The 23,127-nt window shown below is 37.1% G+C and overlaps 1 protein-coding gene across 27 annotated transcripts in view; it reads left to right on the forward strand.

Annotated features, from left to right (window-relative positions):
- epb41l3.L (erythrocyte membrane protein band 4.1-like 3 L homeolog) overlaps positions 1 to 23,127 on the forward strand; it is a 189,040-nt gene that overhangs the window by 112,864 nt on the left and 53,049 nt on the right. For all 27 annotated transcript variants that reach the window (XM_041565330.1, XM_018266358.2, XM_018266361.2 and 24 more), the window contains 1 exon segment: positions 8,261 to 8,452. In XM_041565330.1, the coding sequence (XP_041421264.1) occupies positions 8,399 to 8,452 (54 nt within the window). In that variant the 5' untranslated portion in view covers positions 8,261 to 8,398.

A 23,127-nucleotide genomic window follows, 5' to 3' on the forward strand; every position in this document is an offset into this window, starting at 1 on the left:
AATCAAGCCAAGAGAAAATTTACCTTACCAAGTACTGAAGATTTTTAATATATGTGAGGCATTGTGGTGAACCTTGGTGGTTTTAGGTGAGGAAAAAATTTAAATTTTAGAAGATGAGAGTTGAGGTTATTAAAGATATTCGAGACAATAAGGCTGAAGTTACCACTAGAGATTTTGCAGACAGAAATACTGTTGGGGTGGCTTACAGGGTGATCCAATGTATTTGAAAATTCTTATGGCAAAATATTACCTTCCAGTTTTTGTCAAATACCCCCCAACATTCCTGACGTGAAAATTGAGATATTGTGGCCACCAACAAGACCCAAAAAGGCAATGCACTGTTCCATAATACCATGCCCCAGATCTGCCCCAAGGCTTTCTAGTAGGCAGCACTCTACTGTGCTTGGAATTGATCAGGAGTAGGAGCAAATTTCTTTCAGATTACTTCAACTCAAGACAAATGCAAAGTCAAAACAGTTAAAATCCTAGACCAGTGTGGCTGGTTCATCACAGTCTCTCAGTAAATTGTTCAGCACGTAGGCCAAACAACAGAATGATATAGATAATGCCCATTAGGTTGCCATCTTATCGAAATGATAACAATATTTGGGACATGGCATAATAGAAATAAACCATCTGGAATCATCATTTTCTGTTTCATCTATCCCATTATGCCTACAATTATGTAACTCTCATTAAATAGCAAAATGGGATTATACTGCATAAAAGAAAGAGATGTGGTGATAGTATTCATTTGGTCAGTGAATAATTAGTGGCTATAAATACATCTGAAGCACACTGAATGCCTGGGGCCTGCAGCTCTTCTACAAAACCACTTTGTCGGGCTTGTTTGGTTCATATTTCTCAGCAGATCCCACATTATATATAAATGATCATGTGGAAACATGTGTACTGTATATATGACACTAAAGGTACTTACCACTAAACCTATGCATAATAAAGAAATCACATTTCAGCATTTTACTAGGTTGTCGGCATCTGTAAATTACATGGAGCTGATTTTCTTTCAGCCCTTGCAATGATGCGTTTGATAGGAATTTACATGTCATTATGTTCTGTATATCCTGTTGTGATAACAATGGGGAAACAATGGTTTGATCTAGTTAACATTTCCTCTAATTGCAGCAAAGAACTGCTTTGGACGATAAGGATGCCTTCCTTCTACTTGCTCAAGTAGATGAAATTAGTTTCGGAATTAAATTACGAACACCTGCCACAGAAATGTCACTAAATCGGAGCCCAAGTCTAGGAAGACTTATTAAATGTTTATTTGAAAAAAAGCTATTGCTGCTAAAGCCATATGTAGCACGTGCATTACGCATTTCATAAGGCCCTCCAGCAGTTGCTTTTAAAAGTTTCATCAGTTTTTCATTTTTATAGCCAGAAAAAAGAACCAGCATGTAAAGAGAATTGCATTTAAACTAAGACATTCTTTTTAGATGTGCTTGGGTTACTTTCTTGTGTTCTTTCAGATATAATAAATGAGAGAGATTGTACAGGTATAGAATCGTTATCTGGAACCCTGTTATCCAGAAAGCTCCAAATTACTGATTGGCCATCTCCCATAGGGGCTAATTTACTAAAGGGCGAAGTGGCTAACGCTAGCAAAAATTCGCCAGCGTGATGTCATTTTGCCACTCTAGCGCACCCTTACGCCAGGCGAATTTGCAATATGGCGAAGGTACGTAACTACGCTAATTCACTAACTTGTGGATTTTCGTGAGCGTTACCTCTTCCGCCAGACTTGCCTTCGCCACCTCAGACCAGGCGAAGTGCAATAGAGTAGATAGGATTTGCTTCAAAAAAAGTTGAAATGTTTTCTAAGTCCTAAAAAATGCTGGCTTCTTTTACTTTTTTAAGGGCGATAGGCTGAAAAAGATCGTAACATTTTTCTGGGGTACCCTCCTTCCCTCTTACATTTCCTTACATATGGCACATAAACTATACTATATATGTGTAGGGCAATAGAACAACTTTACTTTATTTCAGAAAGGATTCCTAGGCTTGTGTAGTGTAATGTACTTTTTGCAGCATATATGTCCATTGTATTTGAACTTGGTGCTGTATGCAAATTAGGCATCGCTAGCGTAACTTCGCTTTGCTTGATGAATTAACACTAGCGCAACTTCGGATTTTAGTGACTTAGCGGCGCCCTGGTGAAACTTCGCCTGGCGAAGGCATCGCTAGCGCATTTTTGGTGCTTAGTGTATTTGCCCCATAGACTCCATTTTATCCAAATAAGCCAAATTTTAAAAAAATATTTTCTTTTTCTCTGTAATAATAAAACAGTACCTTGTACTTGTTCCAAACTAGGATATAATTAATCCTTATTGGAAGCAAAACCAGCCTGCTCGGTTTATTTAATGTTTAAATGATATTCTAGTAGATTTAAGGAATGAAGATCCAAATTATGGAAAGATACGTTATCCGGAAAACCCCAGGTCCCGAGCATTTATAAGAGATGGAGAGTGCAAAATCAGTTATTATAGGGGACATGATAAAGAAAGTTTATTTGGGTCAGATCCACAGAGAAAGGAAAATTAATATTGGTAGAAATGCAGTATTTTATATACTGAACTTATTGTACCATTTTGTGTACTGTATATTGTGTGTTGGCCCCTAAACTCAGTAAATGACAGCAGCACCGATTACCATTTTGTGTACTGTATATTGTTACCATTTTGTGTACTGTATATTGTGTGTTGGCCCCTAAACTCAGTAAGTGACAGCAGCACAGGTTACCATTTTGTGTACTGTATATTGTGTGTTGGCCCCTAAGCTCAGTAAGTGACAGCAGCACAGAGCATGTGCAGATGAGGAGCTACTGGGACATCTTTGGAGGCATCTTTGGAGACACAGATCTTTACTGCTAGAGGGCTCTGGTTGCCTTGGCCTGTTAAGGAAGCCCCAAAACATAATGTGCAATATTTCTGCCCTACTTCTTTAGGTAGGCTTTATTTCTCCTTTAAATGTTGATGAATTTGACATGATGACATACAGTATTGGGCTAAAAGACTAAAAGTGACTTCAAGTGGATGATATTCAGGTTGATGGCCCATTTAGCCATTATTTAGAACAGTCTGATGATATTGTATGGTTGACCATAAATGTTAATGGCAGAAAAGTTACATTTCTAATTTTGTCTTAGAGAAGAGGGAGTTTCCAGATATTCCCATGTATGACCAGCTTGTGCCTTGCTTGGTTAAGTAAGAAATGTAAAAAAAAATTAATCTCTGGGAGGCCTTCATATAACCCAAGCATATAATGCTACGATTAGTTAGTCAGCAGTTTGTTGGCATAGGTTGTGATCCAAAAATATGATATATATGTACGTTATCTATAAATTGGGTGCATGATTACATTTATGTTTGATTATTTGGATAAATAATGTATTATTGTTATCATCAGGGCACAATATTAAAACGTGCAAGAATAAGAGTGGGACTTGGAATCAGTTGTTTTATTTTCAAACCTGCCTCATTTACAAACCAGACAAAATCCTTACTACATACATAGATATTGGTCAGGATTATTGGGCCAGCATACCCATTACTGATTGTATGGTATTGCTTTAGATTTCTGCAGTGGCATTATTATGAATTGTTTTGTTGCTGGCTTTAAATTGCTTTTCCAGAATACCTTCATTTTGTCTGTGTAACTGCTCTTTAAAGCGTGTCACAAGCAGTTAGAGATTTCTTGTTATTTTTTTTTTCAGGTTGCTTGAAAGTAATGATGTCTACATAATTGTTCACGGTAAAAAACAAATGCAAATCCAGCTTTTTTCCTAGTTCAGAAAACGCTTTGCAAAATCACTGTAGAGCCTGGATATTTGTGTGTGTGTGTGCAGGTGTGTTTGTATGAATATAATACACAAAAGCCATGAATATCTTGTAAATTATATCCTTATAAACGGTGACTAGTGATGTCATCAGTTATAAAGGTGAGTAGTGATGTCATTTTTGTCACAAGACTCACTAAAACTTGTGTATTATAATAAATAAAGTACTCCTTGTTGGAAAATATGAGGATATTAGAAGTCACCTCGGGGTTCCATGGCCTTCGGCCTTGTGCTTTTGTATGGTCATGGAACTCCTCGACGACTTATGATATCCTTATATTTTTACAATAGGGGGTACTTTATTCACTATATAATACACAAAAGCCATGAATATCCTGTAAATTATATCCTTATAAACGGTGAGTTCTGATGTCATCAGTTATAAACGGTGAGTTCAGATGTCATTTCTGTCACATGACTCACTGAAATTCGTGTATTATAATAAATAAAGTACCCCCAGTTGCAAAATATGAGGATATTAGAAGTTACCTCGGAGTTCCATGACCTGTATAAAAACACTCGGCCTTCGGCCTCGTGTTTTTATATGGTCATGAAACTCCTCGGTAACTTCTAATATCCTTATATTTTACAAAAGGGGGTACTTTATTCACTATATATACCAAATGAAATTATGAAATTCATTGCTTCTGACTGCATGAAGAAATATTGCCTCCTGTGTAACTTAGAGGCACGCTAAATACCCTCAATAATTAACCCAATAAAGGTGCACATTATATACTGTATAATAGTTACTCAACCCCATTTAAAGGCTTTTAAGGGCTTTTGCACATAGGGCATTTTGTCTTCTGCTGCCATCCAGCGGAAAACTGCCCAGTTTGCCAGTCACTGCTTCTAATAGTGAATGAAAAGCACCACACTGGATGTACACAGAGTAGATACAGGTTGACATTAGACAGACACAGCTCCTATAACTGAAATATGTTCAATACAGCTTGATGTCTCAGCAGCCAAAAAAGGGGGGGGGCAGGTGGTTTAATTTTGAAACTCTTGACTTGTCAAATAACAAAAGTACTTACTTTATTTGTGCACAAAGGCTGCAATGCCTTTACTTTGTCAGTCAAGAGGCTAATGCTGCCACTGCAAACTAGTGGGAGTTTGTCTTCTGCCAGGGAAAACAGTGGTGTATTTTGAAAGGGTAAGAGTGTTTTGTGTTTATGTCAAATGCATGCTCCTAATATACACATTATGTTTCCCAGTACCAAACCAAGATGATTTGGTTTGGTGCCCTCCTAACACCCCTTAGCCCACCGCCACCTCCACTGCCATCTCTAGTATTTAGTATTTAGTTTTTGCTGATGATACTAAATTGTGCAGAACTATAAGTTCCATGCAGGATGCTGCCACTTTGCAGAGTGATGTGACTAAGTTGGAAAACTGGGCAGCAAACTGGAAAATGAGGTTTAATGTTGATAAATGCAAGGTTATGCACTTTGGCAAAAATAATATAAATGCAAGTTATACACTAAATGGCAGTGTGTTTGAGGTTTCCTTAATTGGGAAGGATCTAGGGGTTTTTTTTGTAGATAACAAGTTGTCTAATTCCAGGCAGTGCCATTCTGTGGCTACTAAAGCAAATAAAGTTCTGTCTTGCATAAAAAAGGGCCTCATCTGGAGTATGAGCAGCGTGTATTTTAACATGGTCAAATAAAGATGGTGATTTTTAACTGACGATCTGGTGTGCGGAATTTACCTTCCTTCTCATCTCTCCTCATCTGGAGTATGCAGTGCAGTTTTGGGCTCCAGTCCTTAAAAAGGATATAAATGAGCTGGAGAGAGTGCAGAGACGTGCAACTAAACTGGTTAAGGGGATGGAAAATTCAAACTATAAGGGTAGCTTGGTTTGTTTTCTCTGCAGAAAGACAATTGCAAGGGGACATGATTACACTTTTTAAGTACACTAGAGGACATTATAGACCGCTAGCGAGAGATCTATTTTTTCATAAAATGACCAGAGGACACCCCTTTAGACTATAGGAAAAGAATTTTGAAGCAGCCTAGGTGGCTCTTCACAGTGATGTTGTGCCCTGCTGGGTGATGGCTGATTCTGTTAATACCTAAAAGATTGGCTTGGATGATTTCTTGGACAAGCTATTGTGAAACTAAAATCTACAATTAATATAGATATTGGTTAATATAGTTTCAGTGGGTGGGTGTAGGTATGTGCTGGGATTCATTTGGAGGGGTTGAATTTGATGGATTTGGTCTTTTTTCAACACAACCTAACTATATCTATTGATTCATCAGTGGAATGGGGAGGAGGTTTTATCCGTCCAGTAGTACACCTAATGCAGTGTTTGCAAGGCAGTTAGTTGCCTTTTCTTGCACTGTTTCTCCCTTTTAACATGGGAAAGCTGGATCTAGTTTTTGCATGACATCTCATATAAAGATAACTTCAAATACGTGGCAGAAGGCCCTAATTCATACCTTTTTTCATAGCTAAACCACATACCTTGTGTCTACCTTTACCTGCCAACTCCATTGTTCTAAACCCCAGCACCTCTCCCAGCATGCAAAGTCTCACCTTCCAAGCTTCTGCTGCCCATTTTCAATCCTCTCATGTACCTTTTTTAAAACTCTTATTGTACTTCACCATTTGCTTCAATTTTCTTCACAGGTTTCCATCTCTCTTGTCAACTACATCACTGACTTTCTTATCTCTTTTTCAAACTTCACCTTTTGTTTGAAGCTTCTTAAGCAATGTAGTTGCAATGATTTTGCCACAAGAACAATTATACCTCACCCTTCATTATACAGAAAGTACTTGCAAATCCTAAAACGGTCACACAAATTCGTTACTGTTGATTAACGCTAGACATTGTGTAAAATTGTTTAGACAGAATTCGTGTTCACTGCGTGTTTGGTTCAGATGGAAGAATCTTTTGAAATTTAAGCTCATTGTTGGCCTGACTTTTATTTTTAATCTACTCAGTCTCGCTCTTGTGTAGAGCTGGAAAGCAAATGTAATTCTGTAATGAACGGCAGACACATTGTGCTAGCTATAGACCTGTTTTGTTAGTTTGTGATCTGTGTAAACTGCTGATAACTCATACTTAGTAGGATTTTGGATGCTTGGTTTTTAGTAAATTGGAAAGCTGTGTTGCTGTAGCTTTTCCACATTTTTCAAAGACTTCTGATACCTTAAATGCCTACATAATCTTAAGTGTATGGGTCTTGGGAATGGTACATGAACTTCGAAAAAACTGGCCATAAGGTAAAGTGCTGAGAGTGGTAGTGGTACATCTGAAGTCTTTATGCTGGGGCCTCCTTTATTTAAACTCATACATTGAAATCTATGTTGAAATATTACTCAAAAGCTTTGTAGGGCAATTAGCCACACAGGATCATCTTATGATTCCCAGGGAAACAGGGGGAACTGGGTACCTTAGATGACATAAAATGTAGTGTACAAACATGCAAAATAATGCATGTTGGGGTTAAAATATGCATGTTACATTGGATAAGGAAATTGATTTGGAAAGGTTTCCGGGGGAGTTATTGGATGAGACTGAATGTAAGGTTAATCTGTAGCAAGCAGAGCCAGCAAAATTATGTGCTGTTCTTATAGGACATTTATGGTACTTTATATAGTATAGCAGTGACCCCAACCTGTGGCTCATGAGTAACATGTTGCTCACCAACCCCTTGGATGTTGCTCCTAGTAGTCTCAAAGCAGGTGCTTATTTTTGATTTCCAGGCTTGGTTGAAAGAAGATCATTTCAGTAAGGGTATGGAAGCCCTCTTGCCATTCAGAATCCCCAGGCCCTTTTTGCAGGGCAGATAACCTGGCATTTTTTCCCTAATGCCCAGTTCGTCTTCAGCCCCCACCTTACCAGCCATATTGGAATTCTTCTTTCAGAAGCTAGTAGGACAGCAAGCAGGCCAGTCAGCTTAGGCAGGAACTGTTCTAGCATGAAAGGGGCACATATAATTATTTGTTAATATTTTTATCTGCCCACCAGGTTTTCTGGAGAAAACACTGCTTTGGGGGAAATTGTAGCATAAATTGTACAGTATTCCTCTACTTCCATGGAAGGGTGTTTTTTTTTTTAAAAATATCTGATGTACGTAAGTATGTAAACACATTTAAGGGTTATTAAAATGACCTTATAGTTACCCCAGGTTTCTTGGATTCCTTTACTGTAAGTCGTTCACATGACATATATTAGAAGATATATATATTTTGGGCATCACATTTCGGGTATCATAAGGATTTATGTTTGTTATTTCCTCAGCTGAAAGATATACATTGGCATCCTAAATATTTAAATGGGTTAAATATGAATGATGTCAAGAAGCACAAATATTTATTTCCTGGATACCTGGACACCATTTATTTACCATCTCTTTAAGTGAATATCTCTCTGCTTTATCTCTCCGCAGAACCCAGACAGAGACTGGGATAAAGAAGCAACAAAACAGCTAGAGTATCAGCAACTTGAAGACGACAAAGTATCTCAAAAATCAGGATCCAGCAAACTTTCCAAGTCACCTCTGAAAGCTGCAAAGAGGCCGAAAAACATGCAGGCTAAAGTAATGCTTCTTGATGGATCAGAGTACACCTGTGAAGTGGAGGTAAGTCTCTGATACATATATATAGTGAATAAAGTACCCCCTTAAGGGCATTATAAGTTACCAAGGAGTTTATAAACACACGAGGCCGAAGGCCGAGTGTTTTTATAAAGGTCATGGAACTCCTCTGTAACTTGTAAAATCCTCATATTTTGCAACTGGGGCTACTATATTTATTATAATGCACAAATTTCAGTGAGTCATGTGACAGAAATTACATCAGAACTCGCCGTTTATAACTAATGACATCAGAACTCAAGATATTCATAGCTTTTGTGTATTTTATATATATATATATATATATATATATATATATATATATATATATTCAAATACAAGAGGTCCTCTGCACTCAACCCATTATCAATATATTTAAGACAGAGACATTTTGTGCTTACTGCTACTGAAAAATGCCTTACCCTTTAAACAACACAGGGATTGTTTGTCCATATATTGTTATTTGTTATATATATATATATATATATATATATATATATATATATAGATATAGATATAGATATATACAGATAGTCCAAAACCAATTGCGCCACTCTGGATTATCAGAAGTCAAAATACATCTATATATTTAGGGAACACATACTGGGGCTCATTTATCAAAACTGGGCAAGTTTGCCCGTGGGCAGTAATCCATAGCAACCAATCAGTGCCTGTCTTTTTCAGGCAGCTTCACGTAGAACAATGAATGCAACAATCTGATTGGTTGCTATGGGTAACTTCCCATGGGCAAATTTGCCCAGTGTTGATATGAATCATACTATGTGTTACAGCATAGACTTAGTAATACAGTATAGTTCTGTGGTTTGGCCTCACATTCTGAAATAGAACAGATGAAGAGATGAAATGACCATATTGTGTATGATGTAGAGAACTCTGATTTTAAAATCCAGAGGGGCAGAAACACAGGAATGATGTTGATTATTGTTTGGTAATGATACTCCTCCTATCATGCAGCATCAGTTTGGCCTGAAATAACAAAGGCAGTGTCACTGTTTTTGAATGTTTAATTACAATACAAAGCTCTGCAAAGCTAGAATTGGCCAGCACTTCATAACAAAGCTGTATTACTGACTTTTATCGCTCCATCTGCCTGTAATGTACTATGTAATGTATTGGCTTTATATAAATAAAGCATAATAATAATTTAGAGGACAGAGCCAATAGTTGGAATTACAAATTAGTTTGCACACACGTATGCACCATTAGCAGATATTGTTCTTATGTGGGGTAGAATTGTATAACATCTATAAAAAATATATCCATCCCTTCCTGTAGTTATCCTGAAGTTATTTTAAATGTAACCCCCCATATGTAATAAAAGCCACTAAGTTTGCCCAAGAACAGTAACCCATAGCATCCAATAAAATGTTTGCTGTCAAACAGGTGACCAATAAATGCTTCCTGCTGATTGGTTGCTATGGGTTATTGCTCCTGGGCAAACTTAGTATCTTTTATTACATAAGCTGAATCCCCTCTTACACATACAATAAGTAATACAAGTCTGATGCTACAGGAAATAATTTAAAAAAAAGATAAAATATGAAAACTGTGTCAACACTGCGTGTTGTACTTCCAGAAAAATATCCAGACTTTAACCTTTTCAAATTGTGATATTCTACTCTGCAATTCCATTGGCCACATGCCAGAGATGTTATGTAACGCCCATTCCATGTATTAGGAACTGGACTAATGCTTTTGATCTCAAATGCTCCAAAATAGCTCTGACTAATCTAAAAATAAATAATACTGTGTTTGCTAAACCTTTGAAAGAAGATTATTGATCTAGTGCAAGGCTTGGATGGAAATCAAGATACAACATTTATTTTTCTCTTAAGATGAAATGAATTTAGCATCCAGTTTGATTTGCTTTGATTGTAGTTGCTCATCATTTATTTTTCAGGGTTTTTTTTCACTACAGTGAACTGTTCAGTATAGTGATTTACAGCCCATATATTATCCACCTGTTTGGTTTGCTTGTCTACTGGAAATTTTAGTCCAAGGAGTGGCGTAGATGAATTCTTGAACAAGGATAAAATCCATGGCTATTGTGATCTTTTGTCACCCTACAAAATAATTCCAAATCCTTTTATATCATGTTAGTTGAGCAAAATACACTTTATATACACTATATAAATCATTTAAACTTTATTTCATTCAGTCTTGGAAATCACAGTCACAGCAAACAGGCAGGTGCCATTTTGTGGACAAGGCAAGTTTTGTATTTCCCAAAAAACTTGTGAATACGCAAGAATTGGGGAATTAATGCCTATGCCCATGATACACAATTATAGAAGGTGAGGAGGGTGAAGTGACATCTTGGAAGTGCTGAATGGAAAGTAATTGTTTGCCCCACTTCTGTGCCTAAGGTGTAGAGGCAGGGTGGGCAGTAAATGAGGACAGGTATGAATGATAACAAGTATTGATATTTTAATGAAAAACTGGATTTCATGTTTAATTTGCAAAGGACTTTTTATTATACAGTTTTTTATGTCTGGGTGACGTAAGATCTTTAAGATCTACATTTCGTTTTGTACACTAGACTCCCAGTCTGTGTGGATATTGAAACGCACCAGTAGTGGAAATCCCTTATAACATCAAATTGCCCTTCATTTTTATCTCTCGTCTTTACATTTACTTTATATGCCATATACACAACGTGGTTCTATGGTGATAAACGGCAATTTGGATTTTTCCTACTTGGCACTTCTGCTACAGTTACTTAAAGTGGCTTAAAGATAAATTTCCAGGGACATAAATAAGCAGCCACACTGTAATGGATATTAAACCATTCTTTTTCACACATTGCTTTTATAATTTCTTTATTTTGTTTCTGAGATATGGACAGGTTATTGTTATGCTTCCTCTGCTCTTACCAGTTAGAGCAAGTCAAACCTGCCAGCAACTCACAGCATGGTTGTCTTTGCTGCAGCCAGATAAAAATGTTAGGTTGAAATAAAAAAAAAACAGTAAGACAAAATGCTTTTCAATATTTGTGAAACATATTAAAGCTCTACTGTAGTTATTTCTTTATAATTTACAGTTTTATGCAGTATAATGATTTAAAATGACAGCTTTCAACTTGAGCTCAATGGAAACATATATTTTTCCTATTGTTTTAATTAATAAATATCTATGGTTTTTATTATATCTGTTCACTAAACAAGAATATGAAGCCAATTTTACTGAGTATCTGATAAATCTAATTAAGGTGCACTGAGAAGCCGCTGATAATGAGATGCTGGAAGGCTGCTGCTTAAGGGAGCTAGCACACGAGCAGATTCGGGGACAGGCCCGGATTTGTGGAAAGGCCACCTAGGCCCGGGCCTAGGGCGGCAGGATTTTAGAGGGCGGCATGCTGCCCAACCACACCCACATTGGTTCAAAAACACTGGGGATGCGCAGAAGATACAATAATTTTGTAAGTTTCCTGTGCCCAATACACATTGCTCCAGTCCTGATTATGAAAATTTGCATGAATAAAAGGGGGCGAACGGCAGTGGGCCTAGGGGCGCCTGTTATGTAAATCCTGCCCTGTTCGGGGAGATTGTTGCCCGCAGAAAAGGCGATTAGTCGCCAGACGACTAAATCTCCCTGAATCTGCCCATCTGCTAAAGCCCTAAGGGTAAGGCCAGACGAGGAGATTCGGGGAGGTTTTGTCGCCTGGCGACTTATCGCCTTTTCTGCGGGCAACAATCTCCCCGATCTCTCTAATCTCTCTAGCCTATGGGGGAAAAACACTGAGGCAGTTCGGGGAGATAGTCGTGCAAAAGACGTGGCGATAAGTCGCCAGGCGACAAAACCTCCCCAAATCTCCTCGTCTGGCCTTACCCTAAAGAAGGGAGAGGTTTGTGTGTTTAAAAATAGATAACAAGGTTAACAAATTGCCCTGTTTATAAAGGGAACATAAGCAGAATGCATTTCCAACAAACTCCTATTATCCTGCTATTTTTTACCAAAGCTGTTTTAGGTGTTTACTGGCCCTTTAAGACTAGAATTCTGTATATCTGCAGTACCCAAATATTTTCAGTGAGAAAACCCATTTTGCTAGAAAACCAAATGTAAAGAGTGCAACCATAGAGGCAGGATCACATATACAAATATTAGCTCCCCTTGCTCAAATAAAGTACAGCAACCACTGTTAGGTTAATATTTGTTTTTACATTCTTCTGTTTTATTAATTTCTATGATGTTAACATATTTAACAATATGGAGCAAAATAAATACTATTGTGTGTTAGTATACAGGCAGAATAGAACTCTGCAGTTAAACATATGTCTCAAATGATTTGTTTCGCATGCGCTGAAGTCAGAGTTGTCCTTGTACAAATTTAACCCAGTGACACTGTCTTGTCTGGAATGTGCCAGCAGGTAAAAAAATAGGTGTTATGGTCTGTGGTAATACAGCTATGGGACCTGTTATCCAGAATGCTCGAGACCTGGGGTTTTCTGGATAAGGAAACCACATCTTACAGTAAGCCTGCTCATAAAATTTAAACATTTACAGGGTTACTTATCAAAGGTCAAATGTTAGAGTTTTTTATACCTTGAATAAACTCAAATGAACTCACAGCTTGAATGGTTTCTTATTTAAGAAAAAATTAGATTCTGTAAATTGCAATAATTGCGAAAAAATTTTAAAAACTCAAAATTTTGAGTTTTGGCAAAAATAACCTTAAAACTCGAATTTTACTGGAAAACACAACTGGAACCATAATAAATAACCCCATTAGTAAACCCAAAAGTGTTGTTATCCCTTCAATAAGGATTAATTATATTTTAGTTGGGATCAAGTACAAGGTACTGTTCCATTAATACAGAGAAAAAGGAAACCATTTTTATGTGACTTACATTTAACCTGCCTAACTGCTAGTTGATCCAGAAAACAGGTTTCTGGATCCCATTAATTAGGGCACAAGAAATGATCTATAAAAGGTACGATCCAGAGGGCTGTCACTTGTGAGAAGCTTGCAATCTATCCAAGCCAGTCTGCTGCCTGATCCCTTGTTCTGTGTGTATCCAGACAAATTATACATTTTTCATTTACCTTTATGAGATTTTCAGGGGATTTATCTCACAGCAGAGTTGCATGTGTGATATAATCTTAGAGGTCTCAAGGATCTGTTAGTCAGCCTATAACGTGGAGCAGTTGTAGCCATCATAGAGGTCTTATTAATGAAATAAAAGAAAACTTATTCCGTGAAGCCAGACCTCATTGTTCTTTAGACCTATGCTGCAAGCAAAAAATAAGGTGGCCATAGACATAACAATTAGGATCTTTCCTGTGACCATTGGTCATTTAGATCAGAATCGTCAGATATACAGGTAGATACAATAAAATTTTACGTGTATCTGACGATTCAATCGTAATCAGTGACCGATGTTGGGGCTCCTTCAAAGGCAGCCGATCAAAATTTTCCGACCTGCCCGATCGACGAGCCGATAAGATATCCATGTCTTCGCTGATATTGGATGGCTTGTCTCCCACCAGACACATACCGAATATCGTACAAAATGAATTAAAGATAGTATCTGTGCGTCTATGGCCACCTTTAGATTTCCCTCTCAAGAAGTTTTAGCTTTATTTTGCTTTCTCCAGTAACAAAGCCTCAGCAGTGGAGTTAGAACATAAAAAAAATGCATCTAAATGATGTATTTGGTAGCTTTTGTCATTGTTATTTATAATGTAATAAAGCCTTGTTTGTAATGTAAGAACCAACATCTTTACCTCTTAAACAAAAATAAAAGTAGTGACACTTTTTATCAGTGTTAAATCGGGTTTTATCTGATTTACTTGTTGAACTTCATCTAAAGCACCGTTTTCTCTTTCAGCGCCCAAATTCTGGTAGCAATTCCCTCCACGTATTGCTGATTTATTTATTCTGTTTGAAAGCTCCCAGATTTAATTCAGAAGCATTTGAATTCTGAGATTGTTGTAGAATTTCTCCTGGGAAATCAGACTCCGCTTTAGAAGCTGAATTTGAATAGTCCTTTTATGTAAAATAATAACTTTTTTCCTCTGTTTTTGTGAGACCATTTCTTCGCGCTTATCCTTGTAATTGTCATTTACACAAGTGACTGTACATGCTGGAAAACGTCTTGCTTCATTCATCACATACAGTCAACTGAAAGCTGCAATATATTGCTTGTACAGTTATCGTACTGCACCTAAATGAGAAGATTGCCCAGCAATTTTCCTTTAATTGATTTGTTTGCTAACATATTTCCAGCAATATCAAGGTCTACTAAGATGACACAGGACAAACTGTAGAAAAGAAAATCAAGGCAACGTAATTCTTAAAGAGCATAACACACCCACATTAATTGTGCTAGCATTTTATATTTTTTTTTTTCAAATCTTTATTTTATAATAAAATAAAGCATCATAATATCTCATTCATAATAATGTTGAACCAGCGTGGAGGTGGCAGCTTCATAACATTGAATATTTTTGCCGATAGATTTTGTCCTCTCAATTGCTAGATGCGGGTCTAGGTCCTTGGGGTGACAAGCCTGTAGAGGGTGTAATGGGCAGCACTTCAACTACAACCTCTGTTATTTGTGGTAGCCTAAAACACACTGAGCATGTGTGAGCCCCACACACTTTGGATGGAGTAGGCAAGATTACACAGCCACAATGTTAGAAGTTATTAAAGGACAAGGAAAGGCAAAAAAATAAAATCACATTTTTACTTTCTTTAATGAACAAGAAACCTATCTCCAATATACTTTAATTAAAAAATGTGTACCGTTTTTATAAGAAACCTGACTGTATGCAGTGAAATTCTCCCTTAATTTACTGCTGTGGATGGGAATTGTCAAATGGTCCCTAACTGCTGAGCAGGGAAACAATCATACTTATGAACAGCAGGGGGAGCCCCCCGCCTTACTTACCAGCCATGCAGAATTCAAGCAGCTTTGTTTATGACGATCCCTAAGCAGCTCAGACCACACTGAGCATGTGCAGGGTCAGGCAAAGATGTTTAACAAAGTTACAAGATGACAGTCCCCTTTGGCCAACTTTGAAAGCATGAATCATTTGTTTGATTAGGCTTGTGGTGCAGTAAGTTCATGTTTATATTTAGTATACAAAATACAGCATTTCTAGCCTTATTCTATTTTAGACTTTCCTTGTCCTTTAAAGGGTTAGTTCATATTTAAGTTAACTTTTAAGGTGTTAATACTTTTCAATTGGTCTTCGTTTTTCTTTTTTATTGTTTTTGAATTATTTGCCTTATTTGGACTCTCTTCAGGTTTCGAGTAAGGGTCACTGACCTCCATCTAAAAAATAAATGCTCTGCAAGGCTACAAATGTACTCTTATTGCTACTTTATATTTCTTTCTTTCCATTATTTCTGTCGTTCCATTCAGCCCCTCTCCCATTCATATTCTAGTCTCTTATTCAAATCAGTGCATGGCTGCTAGGGTCATTTGGACCCCAGCAATGAGACTGCTGAAATTGCAAACTAGACAGCTGCTGGAAAAAGCTAAATAACTCAAGAAATACAAATAATTAGGGATGCACCGAATCCAGGATTCCTTTCGGGATTCGGCCTTTTTCAGCAGGATTCGGATTCGGGCGAATCCTTCTGCCCGGCCGAACCGAATCCTAATTAGCATATGCAAATTAGGGATGGGGAGGGAAATCACGTTGCTTTTTGTCACAAAACAAGGAAGTAAAAAATGTTTTTCCCTTCCCAACCCTAATTTGCATATGCAAATTAGGATTCGGTTCGGTATTCGGTTGAATCTCTTGCAAAGGATTCGGGGGTTCGGCCGAATCCAAAATAGTGGATTCGGTGCATCCCTACAAATAATAACATATTAAACCAATTGCAAATGATTCTAAAAGTTAATTTTAAGGTGAACAACCCTTTAAATAAATAATTTAAAAAATCCCGCAAACCATTAAGAACGTATGCCTTTATTCATAATCTGTAGTGTTAGTACAAAATCCATATAGAAAGGATTCGTTACTGGAGCTAAGTAGCACTATTTTAATTTGGCATGGGTTGGGGAAGAATGTCCGTATCCACTGAATGTTCCTCCCATTTTGAAATTGCACTTCTCATTTTCCTCTTTTCCAATTACACTTTGGGGTAGGTTTATCAAGGGTCGAATTTCGAGGGTTAAAAAACCCTTGATTTCGTCCCTCAAAGTAAAATCCTTTGAATTGGAATATTGAATCGATCGAACGATTTTAAGCAATCGATCGAAGAATTTTTATTCGACCCAAAAAACCTTAAAAAAAGTGCTGGGGAAGGTTCCCATAGGCTAACATTGGACTTCGGTTTAAAGTGGCGAAGTATGAAGTCAAAGTTTTTTTTAAAGAGACAGTACATCGATTATCGAATGGTCGAACGATTTTTACTTTGAATCATTCGAATCATTCGATTCGAACGAATTTGACCAATTCGATGGTCGAAGTACCCAAAAAATTACTTCGAAATTCGAATATTTTTTCATTTCGAATTATTCACTCGAGCTTAGTAAATCTGCCCCTTTCTGTCTTTAATTTTTTTAACAAACTATCCCACCTTTTATTTCTTTACCACTCCCAATTTCTCCTAGCCTTTCTGCTTCATTTCATTACTTTCCTTGGTATGTGAAGTACACAGGCATCAATAGCAAAACATAGTCTAGGCCCTTTGTGCTATTTGATCTGGGGAGATGGCTTTTAGTCTCCTGTAATATACATCTCTTCCCAAGGGAGTTATATTTATTGAATCATGGCGTTCCTCCTCATTTTCCTTCTTATATTTAAGCTATGTATCATTCTGCTGGTTGTTTTCCCAATTTGGGTCACAGCTTGTATTTCTGTTTCATATTCTGGTCATCTTACACTGCTTCTAGTAGTGGTGCATTGCAGGTTTTACTTGGGATGGAATGAAGCTGACAGTTTCTCTGCTAGGGACACAACAAGAATGAATGCCAGCAGCATATATGTATGACCACACAAGGGCCACAGCAATATGTGAAAATGTTTTTACTATGTTATAAAAAAAAATGAACACGTAGTTTGTGCTTTTGAGAAAAAAATTCCATTCAATTTGAAATGTTATTTTGCCTAAACGATGTAAAACATTATTATACATTTCATTACATTCTAGAAATGTATGTAGATACAGGTATTGGACCTGTAATTCGGAATGTTGTGGACCGTAGGTTTTCTGGATAAGGCATCTTTCTGTAATTTGGATCACTAAGGGGAATATTTATCAAGGGTCGAAGTTCAAAGTTAAAAAAACTTCGAACTTCGAATTCAAAAAGACCAACTGAATAGAGGTCGTAGGTTTTTGGGGGTCGAAGTGGTCCGTATTCGAATTGTATGATCGAAGGAATAGCACCTTCAATCTACTTTGATTCAAAGTTTTTCCCCCAAAAAACTTTGATCTCTCAAACTCCACCAGTTGCCTCTATATGGGTTCAAGGAGGTCCCCTATATGCTAAAACAGCACTTCGGCAGCTTTTAGGTGGCGAATGGTGGAAGTCGAAGTTTTAAAGAGACAGTACGGGGCAGACTTATCAAAGGTCGAAGTGAACTTTCGAAGTAAAAAACTTCAGTTTTTTTTGTGTACTTTGAGTAGGGGATAGTCCAACTTTGATTCGAAGTTGAAAAATACTTCGAAATTCGAATATCGAAAACTATCATGTACTGTCTCTTTAAAACTTCGACTTCGAAGTAGGCCGAATACGGACCACTTCAACCCCCAAAAACCTTCGAACTTTATTCGGTTGGCCTTTTTGAATTCGAAGTTCAAGTTTTTTTAACTTCGACCCTTGATAAATATGCCCCTACATGATAAATTTTTTTTCAACTTTGAATCAAAGTTGTACTATTCCCTAGTCGAAGTACACAAAAAAATAGCTCGAAATTTTTTACTTCAAAAATTCACTTCGACCTTCGAATTTTGATAAGTCTACTACAAAATCATTTAAACATTATCCCTCATATGCAATAAAAGGTTTGCCCAGAAGCAGTAACCCATAGCAACCAATAGGATATTTGCTTTTAAACAGGTGACCAGTAGATTCTACCTTCTGATTGGTTGCTATGGGTTACTGCACCTGGGCAAACTTAATGCCTTTTATTACATAACCCCATAAGTAAACCTATAAGGATTACTTACATCTTAGTTTGGATCAGGTACAAGGTACTGTTTTATTATTACAGAGAAAATTAGAATTACGTTTGAAAACTTGAATTATTTGATTACAATGGAGTCCATGGGCTTCCTGTACAGGGCTTTCCTGATAACTGATCCTATACCTGTATATATTGTTATTTTATTTATACTGTCCCTTCTAAACATCCTTTAGATCCATTAGAATTTCAGAGGCACCCTTGCCTTATCACAGTTTGGGTTTATATATTAAATCCATTTTTTTTGACTTTGTCAAAGTCTGCCCTGGAAAAGGCATTTTTTATGTACCTTCCCTGATAATGATACAGCCTCATGTCATGTATAGCCCAAGTAACACTGTAAAGGTGGAGTTAAAGTAACATTAGCTGCTTAACCTATTTAGTCTTACTTATTTAGTACGCAATATGTTGGCGCTATATAAATACATGTTAATAATAAATAACATAATAGTCTCTAGTGCTGGTGTCACTTGAATTCCATTTGCTGCCTCATTTCTGAGAGCAACATTTTGTTTCTGGGTTAAAAAAGGAAATTAAAAAAAAAGGAAATATTTGGTTTGCTGAGATAACGGGAGTAGTGAGGGCGTGGGGTGAAGCTGTATATACTGTATTTCAGTTAAGGGCTTCCTTCAGGTCCATTCCTTTAAGTAGTAGAACCTGCATCAGTATTGCAGATGACCCGGGCTGTATAATGTGGAAACATTCCCATGCTCTATTTCCTTGTGTATAATGAAAATACTACTAATGTTCTGTTTGAAGAGCACCCCTACACTGTTCACATTTCAACCAACTTGTGTTTGCGGCTTTATTTATCTCTTGAGCCATGTAGGAAGGCAGATGTATACTAACTAGGTCACTGTAAATCACCGTAAGGCAGAATGCAAAATACACTTGCTGCTTCTCTATGAAAATGAAAGATTATTCTTTACTTGTAGATAGCTTCTTTAAATACAATCTCATTTCAGACTCCACATCATGAAGAGAAGCCAACAGCTAGGGGCAGATTTATCAAGGGTCGAATTTCGAAGCGATACATACTTCGAAATTTGACCCTCGAATTGAAATACTTTGACTTCGAATATCGAAGTATTTTTCACCGAATTTGGCCATCGAACGATCTAAGTAAAATCGTTCGATTGAACGATTAAAAGATGTGTGAAGACTTAGAAAATGGTCTAGAAGGTCCCCATAGGCCAACATAGCACTTTGGCAGGTTTAATTTGGCAAAGTATTGAAGTTGAAGGTTTTTTTTAAAGAGACAGTACTTAGATTATCGAATGGTCGAATATTCAAACGATTTTTACTTTGAATCAAAGTAAATTCGAAGTCGTAGTATCCTATTCGATAGTCAAAGTATCCAAAAAATTACTTCGAATTTTTTTACTTCGAAAATTCCCTCAAATTCACTTTGACCCTTGATAAATCTGCCCCCTAATGTGTATAATCATACAGCCACCGATTCTGCTCTTTTATTGCATTTTCAAGAGTTAGTTATGTTGCATAGGTGATTTATAGATTGGCATGAACCTCAAAAGAAAAAGGCCGTACACACACATGTCGAAATCACTCTGGATTGCCCTTAGGTGCCAAGAATGTTTTTTTTCCCCAGAAAATGTATTAGATGGTTATGTTTCCCTATGAAATAAACTTTATAGTTATGAATAAATGTAAAAATGGTTGTCACTTAAGAAGAAACTAGAAGCTCACCATCATCCCAGCCTGCTTTTGACATCATTTATTCTTATTATACTACTTTACTGCTATTAAAGACCATATTTATTCTATAGGCACCTGTTTAACCTCTGAGATCTTAAAAATGCATACTTGTCCCTTTAAATCGATACATTATAGTGACTGGTTTGCAATGATGTCATTGTACAACTAATTAAATTCCATTAATAACAGATATTTAGGGACATAAAAGGAGCAGCAATGGTTGCTGAACGGCTAAGCGTGTATAGAAGATAGAGGAGGTCCTGACTAATAACCCATTTTGATATTTCCTATAATATGTAGTACATAGGTAGATTTTGCTATGGGGACCCCCTGAAACTTATCATTGAAAATATTCTGGTTTGAATGGGGGGATGCAGCTAAGAAATTGATGAATATTCAGTAAAGCTTCACATTATCTAAGTCATTCTAGTGTAGGTAAGGGATCCATTATCGGGAAACCCGTTATCCAGAACTGATTAAGCCTGGATTTTGCCCAACAATCTGAAGTCAGAGCAATGTAGAGTCACCTCCAATTCCACATATAGTTTATATACATAATAAAAAAGCTAACATAGATGAATTTAAAATGGGAACTTCACTGTTAATTAATTTAACTGGATTTCACTTTCTTTCACTGTGTTTGAACAGCTATTCTACTGTGGAACGACCTCTGTGAATTTCCAGTAAGACTCAGCATATAATGAGCTCTATTCAATAAATTGAGTAATTGAGCTGTTTAACCCTGGGGGTTTGTCCACAAATCTGAAGTCAGGACCTTCTCCAGTTCCAGATACAGGATATACATATAATAAAATGGACATTCCAAATGTATTAATTATAAAGGGATTCACCTGATAGCTCTGTGCTACTTACTGTATTTACTTACAATTTAAATGCTTTTATTTTGCTCATTAATCTGTGCCACTATTGACTTAGGGCACCGTGAAAGCCAAGTACTCTATAGAGATAACAAAATAAAACAAGCCTCTAAATTATCTAGAATATCAACATTATGTTGGGGCTTGAAAAAAAATTGCATGATAAACTTTCCTGCCCAACTTCTTCTGGTCTGTCTGTCTCTCTGGACTGCCCTTTTATTAAATAGATCCAGATCAATGTGGGGGGCAGCAGCTTCTGCTTTCATGCTAACATAATATATTGGTTTCGGTGATAACCATAAACTAACATTATAGTTTATCTTATATCCTGAGCAGAGAGCTTTCTGAATAAAAGGCATAGAAGAGCAGCAACCTTTTAAGAATAAGGAGTAAATCGTCTTGAGCAGTTCTTGGATCCTTGAAGAAGCACTTAGAATAAGCGATGATGAGCTTGCATTATATAACAAGAACCATAAAGCACTAACAAACTGCAAGGACAATTTATGCTGATTTATGATATTTACTGATGATAGCACCCTCTCTCTTCTTCAATTAGAATATGTAAACTATCTAAATGATTTGGTGTGTCATAGTATTCCTAAGATCAGACTAATTGTAGCCATTTTTGTTTGTTTAACAATGTGTGTAATGATCATATAGAACAAACCTGCATGAAGATGAGCTGCAACTATCATGACATGTATATGTGGTTGACTCTCTGAAACACTGATGCATGAAAACATGAAGCATCATATGTAAAGTAAAACACCATCTAGAGCAGGGATCCCCACCCTTTTCCTACCCATGAGCCACATTCAAATGTAAAAAAAAGTTGGAGAGCAACACAAGCATGCAAAAAGTTCCTGAGGGTGTACATCTTTGGTTGTGATTATTGATTGACCCTATGTGGACTGGCAGCCTGTTTGGCAGTACACCTGGTTTTTATGCTACCAAAACTTGCCTCCAAACTAGAAATTCAAAAATAATCGCTTTGAGGCCACTGGGAGTAACATCCAAGGGGTTGGTTGCAAGCCACTGGTTGGGGATCACTGATTTATAGAATAACATGGGAGTTCAATTTAGTAAAGAATGCATGCATAGATTCCTAAAGCAGTGAGGGACTTGTCTGGTGGTTCTAGCTTCTTAAGGGAAGCAGTAACTTGTAGTAGCCTACACTTACTGGTGCTGCAACTACAATACAAACATAATTTTGACAATACAGTCACGGAGATTGCAATCAGCTGACAAAGAGTCTTTTTAAATACTATTTGTTTCAGTCCCTGCATGTAATTGTGCCTTCAGTCAGCTCTGAGATGGCTGATGAGCCAATATATGAGATGGGGTATATTGACCGACCTGGGTCTGTGTTTTGCCCAGTCAGCTCTGTTGTGATCAGTGTTTGATCATTAAGATGTTTGTCTGAAAGTATCAAAACAGCTAATGCAGTTTATTCAGCTATGACCAACTGTACATGAAGGCCATGAAGTGTGTTGGAAGCTTATAGGAAAAGGAAAGCTACAGAGGCATTTTATTGGCAATAGATTAGCTGCAATAGTGCAAGCTAGAATGCTAGATTTGTTCTGTAGAATGTTTTACCATACTTGAGTAAAACACTCTAGAAGCTCTCTCTGTTTGTTTAGTATAGCAGCTGCAATCTTAGCTTGGTGTGACATCACTTCCTGCCTGAGTCTCTCCCTTCTCACTTATAGCTCTGGGCTCAGATTACAGCAGAGAAATGAGGGGGAGAGGAGCAAACTGAGCATGCTCACGCCCGGGGCAAGGAGGTTTATGCTGAATGCAGGAAGTCTGATACAGAAGCCCATGTGTACACAATAGAAGGAAAGAAATGCAGCGATTCTTTTGACAGAGGACTCAGAGCAGCACTACTTTGAGGGTTTACTGGTATATTTATAAAGATCTTTCTAA

Source organism: Xenopus laevis, chromosome 6L (assembly GCF_017654675.1).
Source record: "Xenopus laevis strain J_2021 chromosome 6L, Xenopus_laevis_v10.1, whole genome shotgun sequence".
Classification (NCBI taxonomy): domain Eukaryota; kingdom Metazoa; phylum Chordata; class Amphibia; order Anura; family Pipidae; genus Xenopus; species Xenopus laevis.